The sequence below is a fragment of the Heloderma suspectum genome, chromosome 4 (genome assembly GCF_057233095.1).
Source record: "Heloderma suspectum isolate Gila_16-S chromosome 4, 16-S_ref, whole genome shotgun sequence".
Lineage (NCBI taxonomy): Eukaryota > Metazoa > Chordata > Lepidosauria > Squamata > Helodermatidae > Heloderma > Heloderma suspectum.
Window position 1 is genome coordinate 110,058,079 of NC_139461.1, and position 23,157 is coordinate 110,081,235.

Sequence of the window (23,157 nt, forward strand, 5' to 3'; positions counted from 1 at the left end):
TCCTATGGGCTCCTAGATAGCATCTGGGGCGGGGGGGGGGGATAGGATAGTTTGGATTCTTGTATCCAAGTTTGAAGGCAGTGCTCTGACCTCAGTCCCAGGAGTCCGAGCTCCCCTCCCCCTCCCCCTTGCAGCTGGCACCGAGAGAACTGCACCAGCTGCCTGTCCAAGGTCGCAACAGTGACCTCGGAGGGAAGGTAAAGGGGACATTCCCAGGGGAGGGGAGAGGCGATCTTCACCTCTGCGCTCTTCCCGCTCTGACTGCACTGGATGGCCGTAAGCCTCCAGGTTTGGAGGCTTACAACCATCCCCATCAGACTGTGCCCTAAAGGTACCCCTTAAGAAATGCTGATGCTTCCAAGGGTAGAGGGGGACGTGTGTGTCGCTTGTCATCAGTGATGTCACAAGCATCATTAGTGCTCACAATGGTTGCATAGCTACTTTGCACAGAGCAATCTTGACCCCAGGAGCAGCACTAGCTTGTAGGATCAAGGAAATTCACATTTACCAAGAAAGCTCCAGTTGTGGTTTGAGTTCTGGGTACTGCAAGGATAAATGCTCACCTCCTATAATGCAATGGACTGGGGACCTAACAACAGTGCTTTCAAGTTTTGAACAGGTGGTATATAGACACCACTTGCAAATGGATATATAGACACCGGGTGGTATATAGACACAGGTGGTATATAACTGGTGGTATATAGACACCACTTGCAAATGGATATTTATGTGGATATAAGCTTTTGTTGAAGTTTATGTATAATTCTTAGAAAGTCGTATTTTCATACACACGCGCACGCGCGCACACACACACACACACACACACACGCATATATATGGAGAGAGACAGAGAAGTTGGTGTAAAGTGGCACAACAGCAAAGCAACAAGGAGGCTCTGGATCCACTGTGGATGCCGTCAGTCTTAAGGTAAAATGTATGAGGAAGACAGAAAGGCTAAAAACACAGTAACACCACAGACTAACAACGCAGTATTAAAAATATACTTAATGTTTTCAGTCAGTGTTGTTTCCTTTTTCTCTGATAATGAGGGTAGATGACTTTGAAATCTATATTCAGGGAACCCTTTAAGTGATTCTCAGTAGCTGTTTTCAGAGCTGATGTAGCATAGTGGCAAAGAGGGTGAGCCAGGAAGTGCCAAGAGGGAGTTACAATTTCTACGAAGACTGTGCAGTAATCTGTGTGGTAAATGGCAGCTAGGATTATGTAGGGATGTCAGAGTTCCGCCGCAGACTCAAATGAGTAACCCAGTTCTTTCAGTATCTCCTCACACAGGGCTTTGTTTCCAGTCCCCTGATCATCTTTGTTGCCCTCCTCTGAACCCTCTCCAGTTTGTCTGCATCCTTCTTAAAGTGTGGTGCCCAGAACTGTGGACACAGTACTCCAGATGAGGCCCAACCAGTGCTGAGTAGAGGGGAACTAGTACTTCCTTGGATTTGGAAGCTAGGCTTCCATTAATGCACCCCAAAAGAGCATTTGCCTTTTTTGCAGCCACATCACATTGTTGGCTCATATTCAGCTTGGTTGTGATCGACAACAATTCTAAGATCCTTCTCGCTTGTGGTATTGTTGAGCCACGTATCCCCCATCTTGTAATTGTGCATTTGGTTTCCTTTTCCTAGGTGCAAAACTTGGCATTTATCCCTATTAAATGTCATTCTGTTGTTTTCTGCCCAGCGCTCCAGTCTATCCAGATCACTTTGAATTTTGTTTCTGTCTTCCAAAGTATTAGCTATCCCGCCCAATTTTGTGTCATCTGCAAATTTGATCAGCATTCCCTGCACCTCCTCCTCCAAGTCATTCATAAAAATGTTGAAGAGCATTGGGCCCAGGACTGAGCCCTGCGGCCAGTACCCCACTCATTACCTCTCCCCAGTTTGAGAAGATCTCATTGATAAGCACTCTTTGAGTCCGATTCTGTAGCCAACTGTGGATCTGCCAGATCGTTGTTTCATCTAGCCCACTTTGAGCTAGTTTGCTCATCAGGATATCATGGGGCACTTTGTCGAAAGCTTTGCTGAAGTTGAGGCATATTATGTCTACAGCATTCCCACAGTCCACAAGGGAGGTTACTTGATCAAAAAATGAGATCAGATTCATCTGGCAGGATTTGTTCTTGACAAATCCATGTTGGCTTTGAGTAATCACGGCATTGTTTTCAAGGTGCTTACAGATGGATTGCTTTATAATCTGCTGCAGAATTTTCCCAGGGATTGATGTTAGACTAACTGGTCTGTAGTTCCCAAGTTCCTCCTTTTTACCCTTTTTGAAAATAGGGACAACATTAGCCCTCCTCCAGTCATCTGGCACTTCACCTGTCCTCCATAATTTCTCAAAGAGAATAGACAGTAGTTCTGAGAGTTCTTCTGCCAGTTCCTTCATTACTCTAGGATGCAGTTCATCTGGCCCTGGAGATTAGAACTCATTCAAATTAATTAGGTGTTCCTTGACTGTATGCCTATCAATCTCAAGCTGCAATCCTGCCCCTTCAGCCTGTACTTCGCCTTTGCCGGGGGGGGGGGTCATAGACCCTCCTTTGGGAGAAGACTGAGCCAAAGTAGGAATTGAGTACTTTTGCCTTTGTTTTGTCATCTGTTATCATTTTGCCATCCTTATGTAACAGCTGAACCACAGTTTCTTTCCTCTGTCTTTTACTATGCACGTAGCTGAAGGAAGCCTTTTTGTTGTTTTTAGCATCCCTCGCTAACCTCAGCTCATTCTCAGCTTTAGCCTTCCTGACGCCATCCCTGCAATTCTGTGCTACCTGCCTGTACTCTTCCTTTGTTGCTTGGCCTTCTTTCCACTTCCTATATGTGTCCTTTTTTGTTTTCAGGTCATCTTTAAGTTTTTTGTGAAGCCACACTGGCATCTTCTGTTGTCTTTCACCTTTTTTTCTTGTTGGAATTGTTTGTAATTGTGCCTTGAGAATTTCCTTTTTTAAAAGCTCTCACTCATCTTGGACTCCTTTTCTCATTAGAGTCGCTTGCCATGAAACATTTAGCTGAAAATATATCTTTAATACTCTGTTGTTAGTCTTTCGATCTTTCATATGCACACATTTCATACGCATGCATTGAAATTGATATATTTAAATTTATGTAGCTACATTTTCCTGTTTTGTTTTGTTGAAATTTTACAAGAATTTAATAGCAGCAGCAGCAACAACAACAACAACAATTAGGGGTCTATGAAACACTTACCTTGCTCCGCTGGGGCTATCCGCGGTCGGGGGGGAGGTGCTTCTCCCCCCCCAGGAACCCTTCCTGGCCGGTTCCGCTCTGTGGCGACTCTGCGGAGCTGCCGGCTGGGGCCGCCCGCAGCTGAACCTCTGTCTGCTGCTGGGCTGCAGCCACAAATGGTGGCTGCCATAGCAGCCGCCATTTGCATCCCTGCAGTAGCCGTGATAGGCTACGTAGACACTTACGTGGCCTATCACGGCAAAAGGCAGGAACGCAAATGGCGGCCGCTTCACCATGATAGGCTATGTAAATATATATGTAGCCTATCACGGCTACCACAGGGATGCAAATGGCAGCAGCTATGCCATTTGCGTCCCTGTGTTAGCCGTGATAGGCTACGTATATATTTACGTAGCCTATCACGGCGAAAGACAGGATCGCAAATGGCGCCCTGCATTAGCCATGATAGGCTACATAGCTATTTACATAGGCTATCACGGCTTGGCAGGGACGCAAATGGCCTCCGCTGCCAGGTAGGCTCTGTCCCAGGGGGATTACGTGGGGTGGTGGTGGGGATTGCCCCTTTCCGCCATGGACTCTGGGGGGCTGGATTCTAAAGAATCCGGCCTCACTGGAGTCCATGGTGGAATTCTCCAACATCCCTAATAATAATAAAAATTTACCAAGAAAGCTCCAGTCCAGTTGAGGTTTGAGTTCTGGGCTGCCTGCGATGGACATGCAATCTGAAGGAGAGATGCCTGTAGTTGGCTTTTGTGCATTTTTCCCCCATTCTAAAAGGCTGAAATGCCTTTTCTAAGGCTTAGTTGCTGGCAGTAAGAGCTTTAAGCTAAAATATGCTAGTATTTTGACCCCACTTCATTTTGCCTTTAGCCCTGCCCACCTCTGGAATGGGCCCCCAAAAGTTGCTCCCAAATTGAAATCTGCCCTCGGGCTAAAAGAGGTTCAGCACCATTAGACTAACAAATTTATTATGGCATAAGCTTTCATAGACCTGGTGCACTTCATCAAATGCATGAAGTGTTATCCTCAATTGGCAGGAATATGCACACATGGGTTTTGGCTCTATATCCTATGCACACTTACCTGGGAGTAAACCCCATGGATATAAACAGGCTCACTTCTGAGTAAACAGAAAATTCACTTGATCCACATCTTCCAGTGTAAATATATATAGGATTCCATTGCACATCCGTCTTTGCATTGCAACAGAACAGCACATCAAGGGCGGATGGTCAGTCAGACCATGTGAAAGGAGGGCTCGAATTGCAAATGTGTTGTTTCATAAGGCAGCTGCTTTAGAATGCACATTTTTCAGAGATGTTAAGTTCTCCCATCACCGAAGGAGGCGTGTGTGTGCTGAATAAACAGGCCCTGCATCCATGAGGCCCTACAAACCTTTCTGAATGGAAGTTTTGAGTTTTTCAGTGTGCTCAAGTTTTGAAGCACCTCCTGTGTGCACTTGAGGATGCTTTAGGACAGTCTTCCCCAACCTGGCGCTCTCCGGATTTTTGGGATTTGACTCCCATCAGCCCCAGCTAACATGGCCAATGGTTAGGGATGATGGGAGTTATATTCCAAAACATTTGGAGCATACCAAGTTGGAGAAGGCTATTTCGAGTGCAATCCTATGCATGGGCACACAGATGTAAGACCCACTTTGGTCAGTGGAGTTTACTCTCAGGTAAGTGTGCATCAGACTGCAACCATAGTAACTGTATGCAGGTCCTACTTAGGCCATTACCCCAGGCTGGATCTAGAGGCTATTGGAGATCAGTGGCTGCTCCTAGAAACAGTAATCTTGCATCTCTCCTGACAGTGTGTAGTAAAATAAAACGAGTGACCTGAAATTGCATTCAAGGGTTTCCCTGCCCCTACAAGTGGCAGCCAATTAAATGGAGCAGAGGTGGAGGAAGTAGAAGTGTAATTATGCCATGTCAACATCATCCATTTTGTCTTGTTACACATTGTTGGGGAATGAAAGAGGAAGAGGAGATTTGGGGTTGCTGTTTGTCAGCACTAGCAGCCATGCATTTCACATAATGTCTATTTCTGGCCACACAAAGCCTTGGCTAAAAAAGTCACCTCAGCTTCCTTTAGATACTCTGAACAGAAGCTCAGTTAGATGCTTATGAAAGAATAATAATTGTTAGGAGTGTCTTTGGATAACATATACATCAACATATGGAAACCCTGATTTAGACATGCAGATTGCATCTGATGAAATACTTCAGGAAACAAAGACTGAAAACACAATTTCAAAACGGAGAGCCTGGTGTAGAACAGAAATACCAGAAACTCACTGTGTAGCTCACAGAACATTGATCAGGAGGTAAAAGGTGCTTCCATCTATGAAACACATGCCTTATCTAGTGTTGCTATAGTTGCTCCTTCACATTTTAATTTGTCTGGCAAAATGAAATGGCTCTATTCTGCAGAAAGTGGCTGCTGTTTCTCCTTCTCTGTCTATCCCCCCTCCCCACTTTATGTTCAAAGCCAGGACTACAAATAGCATGGCCGAAAAAAGACCTATGATGAATCAGCTCTGGAAACCGCAAGTTGACACATTGTGAGGCCATTTCCCCCAATAGCTAGTACCCAAAATATTCTGACATTGATTGAACATTGTAGCTGAGTTCATGTAGTAGAGCTGCTGGGCTGATAATGATGTCGACTTGGAGCAGAGTCACAAAGAGATGGATTTGGACTCACTTGCCCTCTGAATTATGGTTGTCATTATTATTTTTTGCACAGCTCTCCAAATCTTCAAATGAATTATAAATCCCACTAGTTTGGTAAATAGAACTATCCCTTCACGACATGTACTGAGAATGTGAATCTGGATGAAAAATGCTCCAAGGGTATTATTTTATTAACAAAAATGTAGTTACACCTATATCTGGAAGATGCTGGCAGTGTGTATTTATTTATTTATAAATAAAATAAATAATTTTTATTTTATACATTTATTTATTTAGAATATTTCTGGATTGGCCCTCTGCTCAATGCGTGCTCGAGGTGATGTTCAATAGAACAATACAAAGAACGGAATATATGCAAATACAAAAACTGAAAACATTTTTAAAATTGGGGATTGATAATAAAAACAGAGAGTGGCATTAACTCCTCATAGCTTAGTGGAAAAATACTGTCTTCACCAGCCATGCAAAGGACACTGAAGTAGAAGCTAGCCTAGGTTAACCTCCCTGGGAAAGGAGTTCCACAACTAGGGGCTGCTGCTATAAGGAAGGCTCTGTTATGAATACGCACCAACCTCAGCTCTCTAGGACGTGCAGGAGTTGAAGTCCAACAGCATCTGGAGTGCCACCGGCTGCCCATCTGTGCTGTAACACTTCATGCACAAAAGAACCAAACTAGACTTTACTGTAGATGTATGGCTGCTATAAAAAATGGATGGAACGCATCTTGTTCTCCTCTCCAGAATACCTAGAACAACTTACCATGTGTTATGATGTCATGGCATTCTGTATTTCCCCAGCCCAGCTCCACATCTTTGGCTATGGACACCAGGGGCTTGGAAACCATGGAAGGTCGTGCCATCACAACAGGAACTGAGTTGCACTTGGTGCTATTCCTCTCCTCACAAAATGGCTGGGTTGGGAGGTGGAGAACAATTTGAGATGGTATGGGCCCAACCCAGTTTAGGTGTCTGGGTGGGAGAAGAAGAGGCTGGTTCTATGGAGCCCTGTCATATATATTCTCTTATACCACAATAAATGTGAGTCATAAAACCAACAAAAACTTTCATGGTGCCTTAGCATCTTTGTTGGTTTTAGGTTCTGTTGTATGTTTTACAGAGAGCTTGGGGAATAGGGATGTACGTATTGTGTAAAATCCGTTCCATCTGTGTTTTGTGGATTGTGAGACACCATTTGTTCCATCATCTGCCCATTAATAGGGATGGTGGAGAAATCCGCCATGGACTCTAATGAAGCCGGACTCTTTAGAATCCGCCCCCCTGGACCCTGTGGCGGAATGGACTACCCCCCCCAAATCCTCCCCAGACGGACCCTACCTGCTGCTGGCCGGTCCGGGTCCATCCACTGCTGCCGTCCATCCACTGCCCTGGACTGTGGCTGCAAATGGCGTCCAGCGTAGGGGACACCATTTGCATCCCTGCTTTTTTCGGTGATAGGCTACGTAAATATTTACATAGCCTATCACAGCAAAGAGCAGGGACTCAAATGGCATCCCCTACGCTGGACACCATTTGCAGCTGCAGCCTGGCAGCGGACGGAAGTCTGGCTGTGGATGGGCAGGATTCCAGGGGGAGGGATGAATCGCCTCCCCCCACCCTGTGGACGCCCAGACTAGAACGGTAAGTGGGTTTTGTACACCCCTACCCATTAATGGAATTGGATTTTTGTTTGCACAAATGCGCAATTGCACAATTCCACATATGCAAAAATGTGAAAATTCACTGAAATGTGCCTTTTCATGCTTTAGCCTATGGGGGAAATGTGCATTTTGGCCGTTTTTTTGTTTTATTTTGAGTATTTTCTATGATGAAATTTGTGCAAAATTCAGGAAAGTTAGAAAATGAGTCTACAAGTTGGCAGAATCTGTCCAACAGGGGAAAAGCTGGTCACCTGCAGAATCTGCGGGTCGGATTAATGAAAATCCAGACTCATTTGGTTCCATTGTGGATTTCTTTGACATCCCTATATTAGGGAATTCGAGATGCAGCAGTCATTTACTGTAACATTTAGTTTGCCCTGCAGCCCTTTATACATTCCCCATGAATCTACCCTAATTAGGAATACAAGAAGCTGCCTTATACTAGGTCAGATGGGCAGCAGCTCTCCACAATCTCAGGCAAGGGCCTTTCACACCACCTGCTACCTAACCTCTGTTACTAGAGATGCCTGGAACCGAGACCTCCCGAATCCAAAGCATGGGCTCTACCAGCTATGGTCCATCCTCAGCCTCTTAATGTAATCTTTACAGTTTCCCTCCCATTCACTTTAATGTGTGGTTGACTTGAGCCAACAGTTACAGAGGCGGGAGGCATGCAGTCTGGTGGGCACCTGGTGAGCTAAGGACTAGAGATGAATAGCGTCCATATCGATTTGGGTATAATGGAGTGTATAAGAAAAATGTACCAGTTTTGTCTTAGGTATTTTCCTGGGGTATTAAATTGGTGGATTAGTTGCAAACAGCAGTCCTGATAAAGTCTCCTGTCCATCTTGATGGTTGGGCCTTTCTATTAAAATGACACATAAATAACCTATTATGTCCCCCACCCATGGAAATTCAAATGCACCTGTCAACTTGATAAAGTGCTTGCCTGGAGGGAAGCATTGTTTACATTTTCACTCCATTCTTCCAAAAAAAAAAAAAATGGTGGTGGTGGTGGGGAGGAGATTCTAATTATTTTTCCAACTGTAAATTAATGCTGACTATGATGCTTAGCATCTCTCTTTATTGTTATATATTTGGGAAAGTTAAATAATAGAACTGATCCATCATGTATTATGCAACAAGCATTTTATGACAGGCTTCCTCATGATCTTATGTTGCCACTCTTCATAAATAATCACTCTCCCCACCCTCTTCTTCTCCAGCAGCTGGAGAACATTTTATTGACTGGTGATTCAGGGAGTTCGCATTTGCACTGGAACATTTACCAAGCCATGATCTTTTGCTGTCTTGTATAGCATCATTACAATTTATAGTGCATTCCACTAATAAAGGGCATTGTTCTAACAAGCAAGTTGGTTAGAATAATAATGCTAAAACCGTTTCCTCCCAAATCAGGCATTAATGCAATTTCTTTCCCATTGTATATTGGACAAAAAAGAAGATTGTAAAGTGGATAAAGCAATTTAGATTGAATAAGAAGAAACAAATTCACTTCATTCATAAAACTGAACATACTGTTACAAGTTTTGATGTCATTAGGCGAATGGACCTATTGCTACTTTGGTTTCACCCGCCAGGCTTGGAAAATTAAGGACTTTCACTCACAAAAGAATGTTAAAATAGAGTGAGGATGTTTCCTTGTTTCCTTAATGGCCTGGATTAGACCTCTCTTCCCAGTTTTTGTAATGTGACACTGATCAGAGCTAGTGTGAGGAGGCAGAGAAAAGTTTGCAGCATTCTGTAGGGCTTTTGTTAAAAATGTGCAGCCAGGTACAAAATGTGCAGTTCTTATTAAAAAAAAAATGCAGTTCTAGAAGAACATTTGTGCAGTTCAAAAAATTAAGTCATGTCAAATTTTTATGATGTAAAATGTAACTGATAACAGTGTAAAAAGTGAAGTGAGTAGTCCAGGCTCCTCTAGAACCCTGATCCAGTATCCCCACTTCTCCTCCCTTTGCCAAAAGTACTCTTTGCAGTTTCCACAAAGCAGAGGTCACTGTTCACAATTACCACCACCACTATCTGTACTTTATGAAACTCTGGATAATACTCAGGGCTGGCCTAAGGGTGGGCAAGTTGGGAGTTCATTTGGGGCACTGAGCTGAGGGGGGTGCCAAGCTGAGTTGAGGGGGGCGCCAAGCTGAGCTCAGTGGCTGTGTTTTTTGAACGGAGTGTCTGCAGTGAGCTAGGGTGGCAAAAAGCAAGTGTCTGTGAACTTTCTTCAAGGTTCTACAGGTTGTTTGGCTGCTAACTACAAAAATGATCTTCCTTCAATTAGCTTGGAAATATGTTTCTTTTTCAGTCTCCACTTCAATGTCATTTGCATTAGGTAAAAATAAATGGAACACAGCTTTACTTTGAGGCAACGTTACTGATCACTTAGCACTTCAGATACTGGAAACACTATGAAAACTACATAAATAATAATAAAATAAAGCCGTGATCTGTAAGAGCTCGGCTGGATACCTTTTTAAATAATGTATAACTTTTCTTTATTATTTTTAAAGATAAAAATAATGGGTATTCTAAAATAAAGAATGCTTACCAAAAGATAGGAACTGCTAGAAAACAAACAAAAAATACAATTAAAACCTATGGTAGTTCTGCTGCGTTGAATGGTGCACTGGCACTGCTCAGAATGTGTCTTTTCGATCTTTGGCTTGTGCAAACTGTAGCACAGAGGCTGAGAGATCAAGGTTTTGAGCAGTGCCATTCTTGATGGACATCACACCTGTACCAGACCCCATAAATCCTCTAGGCTGGCCCTGCAAAACTGACTACGGGGGGTGGGGAGGCACTGTAAATGGCTGCATTTAGGCTAATCTACCAGCTTTATGGCCGCAAATGGCACCCACTACGCCATTTGCGTCTGGAGACTCACCCTACTCCAGCGATACGGTACGGCAATAGCAACTGGCCGTATCGCCAGCGGAGCAGAGCTGGCAGCCGGCTCCACAGGATCAACATGACGAGGGAGACGACCTGCATGGATTCTGGGGGGAGGCAGAGGTGAATGCTTCGTTCCGCCACGGGCCCCAATGGGGCTGGATTCCAAGAATTGGAATCATTGGGGCCTGTGGCGGACTTCTCCCCCATCCCTAACTATCTCTTACATGAAACTTTATGCCATGAAAAATTTACTCGTTTTGAAGGTGCCACAAGACTCTTTGTGATTTCTTTAAGAGTTGATGCGTTACTTCAGGATCTGATGTAGACTGTACTAAGAGTGTGAGCTGAGACCTGCAAACCTACTGTGCAGTGTTTATGCAGCTTTCCCCCTTTGTTCTTAGGATGTTGGGTGGGCTTTTTTTTAAATATCCCTCACTCCAAATAAAGTTTTGTTGGAGTTTATGATGCTTCTTGTCTGATACTCTCCTGTATTAGTGCTGTCAAATTCCCAGTTCTGAGGATTTTCTATTCTATGGAGGCTTCTAAATGTCATGGAGTATAACTCTAAGCCATAAAGCAACAAGGAACATGCATAAGTGTGTTGCAGCAGTGCATGCTATGTGTGCAAATTACAATTACACATCATTGTATGGTTCTAAAGTTTTCATTAAAAAAAGCCACACCAGTCTGAATTTAGATACTGACAAGGGCCAAGAGAACCCCGTGTGTGTGTGTGTGTGTGTGTGTGAGAGAGAGAGAGAGAGAGAGAGTGTGAGTGTTTAAACAACTTGTGTTAGCTTGAGTAGAAGCAGCTTGTACGGGGGCTGTATAGTTGCTTTGGGAGATGTGAAACAGCTTCTTTGCTGCTGATTTGTGGGTGGGGCTTATGAATGTCTAATTCTAGATGTATGCAAATGTGACTCAGGTGACTCATGGCATTCCACACTCATGCAGGTGGGCAGGTGGAAGTGTAAGGCATGCTTCAGTATATGCAGATTCAACATACCAGGGGTGGGTTTCTACAGTCCACACCCTAATTAAAAGGTTTGGTGTTATTCATGGGTACTATACTGCAATGTCACAAAAATCATCAGAATTCAGAGAGACAAAGAGTTGAAGCCTCAACATGGTGCTGAGATATAGGAAACTTTATCGGAGATATGAAATCTTCAGAGATATGAAATGCCCAGTGTCTATACTTCCCTCAGGAGTAGGGGTGGGGGAGACATTTGCTTGGTTCACATTTAATGCAAACTGAACTATTTTTGCCCTTTTGAAACTTTAAGTGCACCCAAACTCCATTATCCTTCAAAATTTGCATTTTTCTGAATTTTTCAATAGAGGTTTTCAAGTAAAATATGCATATATTAGGCAAAAAGGAATGCAGAAATGTACATGTATTAATGGAAGTAATGTTCAAAATGCATTATGTTAGGAAACTTGATTGCAAAAATCATGTGAATTTTAGGCCAAGGTGCATACAAAAAAATGCATGTACTCTAAGAAATGCACACAAAAGTGTGTACAAATTTTCATGCAAACTTTAAAAAAAAATTATCAAAGTTTTGGATGAGCCAAAGTTAAAATTGAAAAAAATCTCAACCCAAACTTAAGACTGGAAAAATGAGAAATGGGAGGGAACTGAAACTGACATCTTTGTCAATCGCTACTCATGGATACTGTGGCACAAATATCAGGTTGAGGACCTGGGAAGTGTGTACAAGTGAATTTCAAGAAGTGAAAGGCCACTTTCACTTCTCTTTTAACTTTTGTCTGCTTCTCAGGTCCTCAGCTTGATGAGCTTTTGCCCCACAGTGCCCCAGAGGAAGGTGTATACTGCAGAGCCGCCAGCCAGGCCGATCCGCAGCAGGGCCTCCAGCTGCTGCCGGCCGGGCTGGAGCGGACGCAAATGGCGTCCTGCGTAGGGGATACCATTTGCATCTCTATGGTAGCCTGTGATAGGCTACGTAAATATTTACGTAGCCTATCACAGCTAAAGCAGGGAGGCAAATGGCGACCGCTACGCCATTTGTGCCGCTGCTCTTTGCCGTGATAGGCTATGTAAGTATTTATGTAGCCTATCATGGTAAAGACAGCCACGCAAATGGCAGCCGCTATGTAGCCTATCATGGCCACCATTTGCGGCCGCAGCAGCCCAGCAGCAGCCGGCCAGGAGACCAGCTGGAGCCGCTGCCACCGGAGCTGCTGCCGGAGCCACCACCGCATCCGCCCCAGGTAAGCTCCATCCCGGGGGGTTCCGTGGGGTGGGGGGGCAGGAGGCCATTCCGCCACGGATTCCGGGGGGCTGGATTCTAATCTAAAGAATCCAGCCTCACTGGAGTCCGAGGCAGAATTCTCTGACATCCCTAGAGAAATGCGTTGGGCATTTCATATCTCATCGCTCATATGATGTAGCATATCTCACTGCCATTTTGATGCTTTGCCTCTTTTTTGCCTTGTTGTGTTCTGGCTAGGGATGTCGGAGAATTTCTCCATGAATCTCTGGGAGGCCAAATGCCAATGCATTCGGCCCCCTGAAATTGGTGGAGAAACGGTCCGCCACCCCCCCGCCACCCCCCTGGGATGGGACTTACCTCATGCGAATGTCCCTTGCGGCGGCGGGTCCTGGTGGCGGTTTGGCGGTGGCGGCCGGTCTTCTGACCGGCTGCCGCCGCCGCCATTTCCAAGTAAAAAACAACAACAACGTGATAGGCTACGTAAAGATTTATGTAGCCTATCACGGCTAGATTTTATTTTCGCCGTAGTCTACATAAATCTTTACGTAGACTACCCGTGCCCAAATAAGGAACACAAATGGCGGCGCCCATGGGTGCCGCCCTTTGCGTACGCGTTTTTTTTTTCAAAGTCAGCCGTGATAGGCTACGTAAAGATTTACGTAGCGTATCATGGCTGACTTTGAAAATCTAGCCGTGATAGGCTACGTAAATCTTTATGTAGCCTATCACATTTTCTTTTTACTTGGTCCCGGCAGAAGAACTTTTGCGGCCGGAGAGGCAGGGTGCTCCCCCCGGCCAGAATTTCGGCGTGGAGGGATGGGGTGCCTCCCCACCTGCCAAGAATTTTGGGGGGAGAAACAGAGCGCCTCCCCCCCACCGCAAAGCAAGCTGCGGGACCAGGTAAGGGACTTTCATCCATCCCTAGTTCTGGTGCTGTCCCCTTTTCCCTGTGAAAAAATCATAACCTTCTTTTCCAAACATCTTATCCAAGCCCAAAGTTGATGGTAAGTTACTCCCATGTTATACCTTATGGAAAACAGGATCACCCAGCAACAGCACTTGTACATGTCTGTTGCAGATACACAATTACTGCTGATGCAAGCAAACATATAATTGCTTTGCACCACCCATATTTCATAAGATTATGCCCTAGTTAGTGAGGTCATACTTGGAAACATGACTAACACTTTTCAGTAAAGAAGAAATAAATATTATCAAATAAACACACATTTTTATTTGCCTGTAGCTAAACTTGAAAGCTTATAAGCATTTATTCATGCAGAAAAAGTGCCATTCCTTAAATATATGTGTGCCTGACTATCAGTCTACAGAGAATAGCAGGGATTCAAACACTGAACTCTTTCTTGGAATTGCTAAAGGTATCTGTCAACACTGTCTGTCATATTTATTAATATTTATTTATAATAGGAATTTATATCCCACCCTTCAAATAAGTTCCCAAGGTGACTCCTCATAGTCAAGAAGTCCCAAAATAATTTGCATCAAGAAGCACCTTGGCTCAAGGTCACCACATCCCATTTTTGTGGCTTAACTGGAAAGAAATGGATTCCAGAACAGCTCCCATTGAATGCCAAAAATATGAATATCGTAATTCATTCCAGAGTAGTACCACTGAAAGTGAGAATGTCATAAAGCTTGTGGCCAGATTGCCTTTATTTTGAGCTCATATTCTCCCATTATTCAGTGACACACAGTGTGTGTACGAACACCTTTGGTACACTTCTTAAATGTTCAGGATTCCTGTCCCAGTAAGAATAAAAAGTAGAATGTTCACCAAGTACTTTCTTTTTACTATGAGACTAGGGTTGGCGGAGAATTTCTCCCCGAAACTTCGGGGGGCCGGGCGCCAACGTGTTCGGCCCCCCGAAGAAGTTTCGGGGAGAAATTCTCCATACCCCCCCGCCCCCCGCCCCCCGCACCCCCCCCAGGACGGGACTTACCTTTCCTGAATGTCCCTCCCGGCGGCGGGTCCCGGCAGCGGTTCGTCAGGTCTTCGTCAGGGGCGGGGGCGGCAGCCAATCTTTCGACCGGCTGCCAACGCCGCCATTCCAATAAAAGTAAAAAAAAACAAAACACGCCCCCATGATAGGCTACGTGACAATTAACGTAGCCTATCATGGCTAGATTTGCAAAGTCAGCCGTGATAGGCTACGTAAATCGTCACGTAGCCTATCACGGGTGACTTAAAAAAAAAAAAAAGCACATACGGCTAATGGCGGCCCCCATAGGGAGCCGCCATTCGCTTTCCCTATTTGGTCGCTGTAGTGTACGTAAAGATTACGTAGACTACGGCGAAAATAAGGGCAACGCTATTTGCATTGCCCTTATTTTCGCCGTAGTCTACGTAAAGATTTACGTAGACTACAGTGACCAAATAAGGAACGCGAATGGTGGCTCCCTATGGGGGCCGCCATTTGCGTACGCGCTTTTTTTTTTTAAAGTCACCCGTGATAGGCTATGTGACGATTTACGTAGCCTATCACGGCTGACTTTCCAGATCTAGCCGTGATAGGCTACGTTAATCGTCATGTAGCCTATCACGGGGGTGGTTTTTTTTTTAACTTTTTATTTCGCGGCCGGGCGAGGCACCTCCTCCCCGGCCTGAATTTCGGCCAGGCGAGGCGGGAAGCCTCCCCCCCCGGCCTGAACTTCGGGGGGAGAGCAGCGAAGCGCCTCCCCCCCACCGCGAAAAGCTGCGAGACCAGGTAAGTGGCTTTCGTGCACTCCTATATGAGACTAATGTGTGAATGATAAAAGAAGTAGCACGTGGTGGAAATTCTTTATTTAATGAAATTCCTGTGGGAAAAGCATTTTAGACATTTAAGCATTGGATTGAATATTTTGATAATTGAGTGTGGCATCAACTTCTGGGAAAATCCCAATTGCAGATATATACCCACCACAAGTAGAAATCTGTTCACATTTCAATCTAGTTTTTAGCAAGTATGCAATATCATTTCTGGACTGCATGCATGCAATATCATTCCCTGACCTTTTTATGTCTTCACTAAGGGCACTTTTTCCAACATGGAGAAAACCAATGCCAGAAAAATGGGTAATGCTGGGAGTTGCATGGCTTTTCCCCCCGTCTAAACATGCATAAGATTGCACCCTAAAAAAAGGTTGTTGACAAGTAAAAATGCACTACATTGGAAATGAAGCTTTAGATCCTTGTGAGGCTTGCTGAAGCGTATGGGCAAGTTTCAGTTTTATGAGCTTCTCTCCCTCTTCTTCCCATGCAAACTATCACAAAGCTGAGACCTGATAAATGGAGGAGGAGGAGGAGGAGGGAGAAGAGATATGCACTGGAAGGTTCCACTCAAGTGTTATCTCTGTGTTCAATCCTTGTAATATTTTGTAATTATAACAAGTTAAATCAACTGCAAGGGCATTCACATCGGGCTTAATTTCAGGCTGAAATGGCTACACTGCAATTAAAAGCGTCGTGCTCCTGTTTTAATTAAACAATGCTGTGAAATATTCAGCATTTTGAACCTGTTCCGGCCTGCCTCTTATCACTGAATTATTGCCCTTAATTTGTTTTTCTGCTGAAAGATTGAATTCACTTAAGGATTACTGGATGCTGTTCTGGCATTTTGTGGTCTCTTGTCAGCTCTTGTGAATCTAGATCTAAGCTGTCTGCAGTGCCTCTGACGTGTCCTATATGCAGCCTCCCTTGACTAGTCTGTCTCAGCAGATTTATGAAGCCACATTTGGCCTATGAAGAGATGAGCGGACATTTTTGATTAACTGAATGACAGAGATTTCAGATGACAGCAAAGTCTTCTTCTTGGCACTTACTTCAGGTTATTCAGGGCACATAAGATACAAACCATTCTACTCCCTCACAGGGATGTGTTCTCACTTATTCCATACTGAATGGACATATCATTTCAGTTCCACAGATATTTCGGAAGAGACATTTCCCAGTTTCCATGAGATGTCATTCTTCTATACATGAAAGGAAGATGGCTTTAAATGAATAGTCCTTCCCTTTCTAAATAATACCTATTTTTTCATACCAACCTATATCAGTTAATTCACTTAGGGCACAATCCTATGCAGGTTTATTTCTTTTTATGCAGAGAAAAGGCCTACAGCTCCCAGCATTCCCCAACCAACCATGCATGGAGAAGTGTCCCAGGGGCCATAATATCTCTCTCTGCTTGCAGAGTGGGAAGTCCATGTGAGGAGGAGATCTCCTTCCAGCATCCACCTTTTGTGCTGTCAGTGCTCCAACAGCATTAATGGCAAAAAGGGGACATTCCAAAAGTGAATCTGGGAGGCACTGGATCTGGCACTTCCCAAGCCTCCTGTTTCCCTAACACACTTAGGGTGCAATCCTATGCATGTTTAGACAGAAAAAAGTCCTACAACTTTTGCATGGCTGGCTGGGGAATGCTGGGAGATGTAGGACTTTTTTCTGTCTAAACATGCATAGGCTTGTGCCCTTTTAATGTGTATGTGTATGTGTGTGTGTGTGTGTGTGTGGAGTCTCCCTGGAGCTGATGTACTTCTTTTCTTTCCCATTGGGATGAGTGGGAGAGAACATCAGAAGTCCTCCCCTCCCAAAAAAAAGATGGAAAAGGGGGGGGGAACACACCAAACAGTCCCTCCTGTCAGGATTTTGCATTTGGTGGAGGCCGCTCCATGGACTCTCTCTCCCGGAATGATGGGATTGTTCAGCCATCGTGAAATAATTAAATATTGGCTAAACTCTTCTCAGAAATGAATAATTAACCAAAGGGTCTCTACCTCACTAGGTGGTTGTCTATGACTATATCTGGAAAGAACATGCCAAGGAGCCTGGTATCTCCAGCAGTGACTCCCATCATCAAGGTGAAATCTTGAAAGCTGTAGGAAACTCAGGAGGTGTCACTGTTCATGTCGTTATATACACAATTCATCTTGGGGGCTTCCAAAACCTGTATAGGCACTTCCTTAGGCTGCCCAGTGGTGCTATTGTTGAGGTAAGTCCACTCCACACATGTCTTTTTAATGGAGAAATGCTACCAAAGCTACTGAACGAGTTTTGCAAGCTCATGATGCACTTGGAATTCTGAAATAGTCAATTGATAGCATTCCACATAAACCACTCTACACAGTTAAGTATTGCTCTTCATCAAGCTCAGAAGCAACATCTAGCTCATGAGCCCTTCGCAGCAGAGAACTATTCATGTTCTCTCATTGTCCTGTCACACATCATGTTGGCAATGCCCAAGATGATGTGAAGATGTTGCACTTGACTTGAGCATCACATACAGTAAGAGGCTTTCAAGCCACACCCAGAACTAACAGAGATGAGGACCAAGAGGGAGCTGGGAAAGATGAGGTCAAATCCAGGAAGTAAGTAAGGTGGCAGAATTGGCAACAGCATGATCTTCAGGGACCTATGGTGGGAGACCCATAGGCAACAAACAAGTATACAACTGCAGTAAAAAGTGTCTAAGAAAAGCAACAACATGAAGAGAGCTGTTTTGTCTGTTGAGAGGTTTTTGATATTTGACTACCTGCTTTTGGAACAGTTATTTCTTTAGGGTTGTGTCCAGTGCTAGACCTAATTACAGTAGACCCACTGAAATGAATGGGATTTGAATTAGATTAACATTCAAGGAATCATAGAATAGTAGGGTTGGAAGGGGCCTATAAGACCATCGAGTCCAACATTGGATAACATCCATTGGATTAGACCTTCTTTATTTATTACTGTTATAAGATAAGCTTACCTTTGGAAGTTTTCAATATTCTCACATTTGAATACTTGCAAGATGCCATTCTTGAATTCATCTCTAGTCTTCATAATTTTATGGTATGAATGATTATAATATTTTTGATAGGCAACCAAGGAAAAAAAGCTCTCAAGAAGAGAGCCTTTTATCAGAAGTGCTGTCTTTTCCTTCATAAATATGCCCAGTTGACAAAGGCCCTTGTCTGAGGCCTTTCTTCATCTCCTCCTCCTAGGAGTGATTAGGCAGTTTGTTACCAAGGGAAGGGCCACTGAGCTGCAGCATCCCATTGGTGTAATGGCTGCCCCAGGGAGCTTCACCTGCTGCCAAACTTACAGTGCAATCCTACACATATCTACTCAGAAGTAAGTCCTACTGAGTTCAATGGGGCTTAGTCTCAGGTAAGTGGGAATAGAAATGCAGCCTTAGTGTGTGTGTGTGTGTGTGTGTTTAATAGGTATTGGGGAAAGACTTTTTATTCACCTAGGCCTTTTTCAACGTTAACTGCTTTTTATTCTGTTGTTTTAGCTAATATTCTATCTGTTCTGCAGCATTATGATTGTTTGCATTTTTGTATCTTATTATATTATTTTGTAGATTATATTTATTTTATATTTCCAGCTATGTAAGTCACCTTGGAAGTTTATTTTAAAATTGAAAGGTAGAATAATAGAATCACAGATTCATAAAGATGTTTAAAATAAATAGGACATGGATGAATCTCTCTCTCTCTCTCTCTCTCTCTCTCTCAATATATCTGTTACAGAATAATCTGGGTATTTTATTCTTAATACGTATATAGACACTGGGCAGTATCCAACACTGCTGTTTCACTGATGCTTTTGACATAGTGTTAGTGTAAGCAATCTCTAGCACTGCACCAATAGTGTAAGATGGTGTGGAAAACCCATTGCACCAGCTTACACTATTATCGTAGTGCTAGAGGTCACTTACACTAGTGCTATGTCAATCATGTAAGTGGAGTGGTAGTGTTGGATACTGCCTAGTGATGTTATTATTATTATTTTTTGGTTAATTTCAGATTTGTAAAGGTTGTATCTGTTGTGCAACAGTTACTGTTGTGGTGCTTTTAGAATAAAAGGAATGGGGGTTACACAAGTAGTTTAAGTCCCATTGATTTCAACAATTGAAACTAACTGTTGTTGGGCTGTGCTCCTGTCTTTGTTCTATGATGCTTCCTTCTTGTTCCATGTGGCTGATAAGCTACAGTAGTGAGTAGTGAGTTTGCAGGGCAGTGAAAATTAATTATGGTGGTGGTGGGAGCTAGGAGGAGATATTGTGCAGGAAGGGAGAAGCAGTGGTGGCAGAAGTTGTGCTTATCAACCATGAGACTATGAATATTTTTTAGGCTTAAGAACGTTGGTTATTCATGTAGTGCATGGTGTGATAAATTCATTTGAAGCAAAGCTCTCTTTTTTAACAACAATGTGTGTCAGCATTTCTAGGCTATTTATTTTAAATGCATGAGTAACATTACATTGTACACAATCTGTGGAGGCAAAGGGTACTGCTGTAAGCCAGTTTCTCACACTGGAGAAAAGTTAGCAGTTGAGTTCTTCAAGGGTTTTTTAAATTTTCTTTTAGTTTTCTAGCACTGGCAAGTATTGCATACATAAGTCATTTTTAAAGCATCAGCCTTTCTTGACTGTTATCACATAAAACATTCAAAATGACACAAAAATGACATACCCATCAAGAAATGTTGGGATTTCATAGACAAGTGCAATCCCTACAATCCAAATTAAAAAAGGGCATAAAAATCGTCTACTGTAGGCCTAGCCTCATTCCCCAGGTAGATCAATAAAAATTAATACAGAAAACTGGCATGATTTCAAGAGCATGAAATGAAGGTAACAGAACTGGGTTGTATATGTAGCCAAACAGGAAAGGGAATTAAGAGGTAACATGATCATATTCTTTCAAGGCACAATCTGGCTGGGGAATGCTGGGAGCTGAAGATCTTTTTTTCTGTCTAAACATGCATAGGATTGTGCCCTAAATGTATCTGACCTTTTGTTTTCATGGGGTTGGATCCAGATTTAGTCACACTTAGAGTGGATCCTTTAAAAGCAATGTGACTTAGGTTACTCATGACTTACTTGTTCCCTGAATTCCAATAGGTCTATTCTAAGCATGACTAAGCATGCAATCCTATGCATATTTAGACAGCAAAAAGGCGTACAACTCCCAGCATGCCCCAGCCAGCCATGCTGGCTGGGACATGCTGGGAGTTGTAAGCTTTTTTCCCCGTCTAAACACACTTAGGATTGCACCTTAATTCTGGAGCTGACCCATGATGTCTACCCAACTTGAAAAGGTTCTTATATTCAATAACAATAGTATTGCTAGAACGACACCCCAAAATGTTGCATTCAAACTGAGTGTAAGAACTACATTCAACATACTGCTAGCCAAGAGGATGTCCCTTTATTTTATATTTCATGCATTTTTGTTAAATTTGTTAATTTAGAAGAATTATAATGCAATAATCAGAACCCAGTACTAAGCTCAGTATTTAAAGACCTATCGACTGGTCATTATCTTCACTAAAACTCTGCTAGGATCAATGATCTCTTCCCTCCTAGAGACTAACCATGCAATCCTAATCATGTCTAATCAGAAGAAAGCCCCACTGAGTTGAATGGGACTTGCTCCCAGGTAACTGAGTATGCACCCTTACTAGACCATAAAAAACGCTGAAAACCACAGGACTTATTTCCAAGTAAACATGCATAGGATTGCACTGTAAACAACTTGAAGTCTACTTACACAATGTAAGTACAAGGTCAAATGCTATTTGGCCTTATACCTAGTGTAAGGAGTTCACTCTCCTTGCTTTTTTCTGAATGTAAGCTGCCATCCTTTCTTGAGCAATTATAGTGTACTACTAAAATCTTGAACTTGATCTTTCTGCTCAGTTTTCCCCCTAACCTCTGTCTTGACTGCTATGCCAGTGCCAGCTTTGCCAAAGAGTTAGTCTGCTATACCACACTAACTCTAGAGTAGGGATGTCAGAGAATTTCTCCACGAATCTCGGGGAGGCCGAATGCCAGCGCATTCAGCCCCCCGAAATTGGTGGTGAAACGGTCTGCCCCCCCGCCCCCCGGGATGGGAATTACCTTGGGCGAATCCTCCTGGTGGTGGCGGCTCTGGCGGCGGTTCGGCGGTGGTTTGGTGGCGGTGGCTGCGGCTGCGGCAGCCGGTCTTCTGACCAGCTGCCGCCGCCACCATTTCCAGTAAAGAACCAACCCCCCCCCCCAAAACGTGATAGGCTACGTAAAGATTTACGTAGCCTATCACAGCTAGATTTTTAAAAAATACCGTGATAGGCTACGTAAATGTTTACGTAGCCTATCACGGCTGAGTAAAAAAAAAAACAAAAAAACCGCGCGTACACAAATGGCGGCGCCCATGGGCGCCGCCATTTGCGTTCCTTATTTTGGCATGTCTAGTCTACGTAAACATTTACGTAGACTACGGCGAAAATAAGGGGAACGCAAATAGTGTAGATGCTACGCTATTTGCGCTCCTCTTATTTTCGCTGTAGTCTACGTAAATGTTTACGTAGACTAGACGTGCCAAAATAAGGAACGCAAATGGCAGCGCCCATGGGCGCCGCCATTTGTGTATGCGCGGTGTTTTTTTTTTTACTCAGCCGTGATAGGCTACGTAAACATTTGTGTAGCCTATCACAGATGACTGTAGGGACGCAAATGGCGGCGGCTATGGCCGCCGCCATTTGCGGCCCGTCCGGCCAGGATTCGGGGGTGGAGGGATGGAGCGCCTCCCCCCCCGGCCAGAATTTCGGGGGGGAGGGATGGAGCACCTCCCCCCCGGCCAGAATTTCGGGGGGGAGGGACGGAGTGCCTCCCCCCCTGGCCAGAATTTCGGGGGGAGGGATGGAGCGCCTCCCCCCCACGGCGAATCAAATTTCATTCAAGGTAAGTGACTTTCGTACATCCCTACGTCTAGAGGTTGTCCAAATGTTTTAAGCCTAAAAGCCATATACCGAAAACATTCAGGAAGTAACCAAGATCTCACTGCTGCTTCTTTTCACAGTCCCTTTCTCGGCACCCTGCCCTCCCCTTGATCACTCAGGGCAGGTTCTAGTTTCTTCTCTCCCTTCCCAAGCCTAGTAGTTTGCAATTGCAGGGGGATGTGTGTTTGAGGTTTGTGTGTCCCTACCACACAAAGTTATTTTTAGTGGTTTTTTTAGCCCTTTCTGTGTTGTCCTGCTGGCAGGCAAAGATGTTTTTATTTTTATTCAGGCAGGGCTTTAGCATATAAGGTAGTCCACTGGTGAAGGGCTTTTTAATTGGTTGGTGCTGTTTATTTCTTTTATTGATGTGTTTTTAATTGTGTTTTTAATGTATCTGCTTTTATGCTTTATTTAATTAAGATTTTGTTTTTAATCTGGATTTTATTGTGAGCCATTTAGAGGGGTGGGGGTGGGGGTGACAGAAAGGCCGGATAATAAATAAATAAATCAACACATATACAATAAGAGAATCTTCTATTAATTATTTTTCTATTTTCAGTTCATACGTTTGCTATTTCTTGGGCTACATGAACATTTTGTTTGGGATGAGAGGAGTTAAGCAAGAGATTTTATGGGAAATGTGGTTTTTGAGGAGGGATTTGAATGGAGAGAAGGAAAGAGAGAAA

At 43.8% G+C, this 23,157-nt stretch overlaps 1 protein-coding gene across 2 annotated transcripts in view; it reads left to right on the forward strand.

Moving 5' to 3' along the window:
* Nucleotides 1-23,157, forward strand: part of LOC146347279 (uncharacterized) — a 275,533-nt gene that overhangs the window by 242,027 nt on the left and 10,349 nt on the right. For both annotated transcript variants that reach the window (XM_084848122.1, XM_084848121.1), the window contains exon 22: nt 17,509-17,715. In XM_084848122.1, the coding sequence (XP_084704248.1) occupies nt 17,509-17,715 (207 nt within the window). The remainder of the gene's footprint in view (nt 1-17,508; nt 17,716-23,157) is intronic.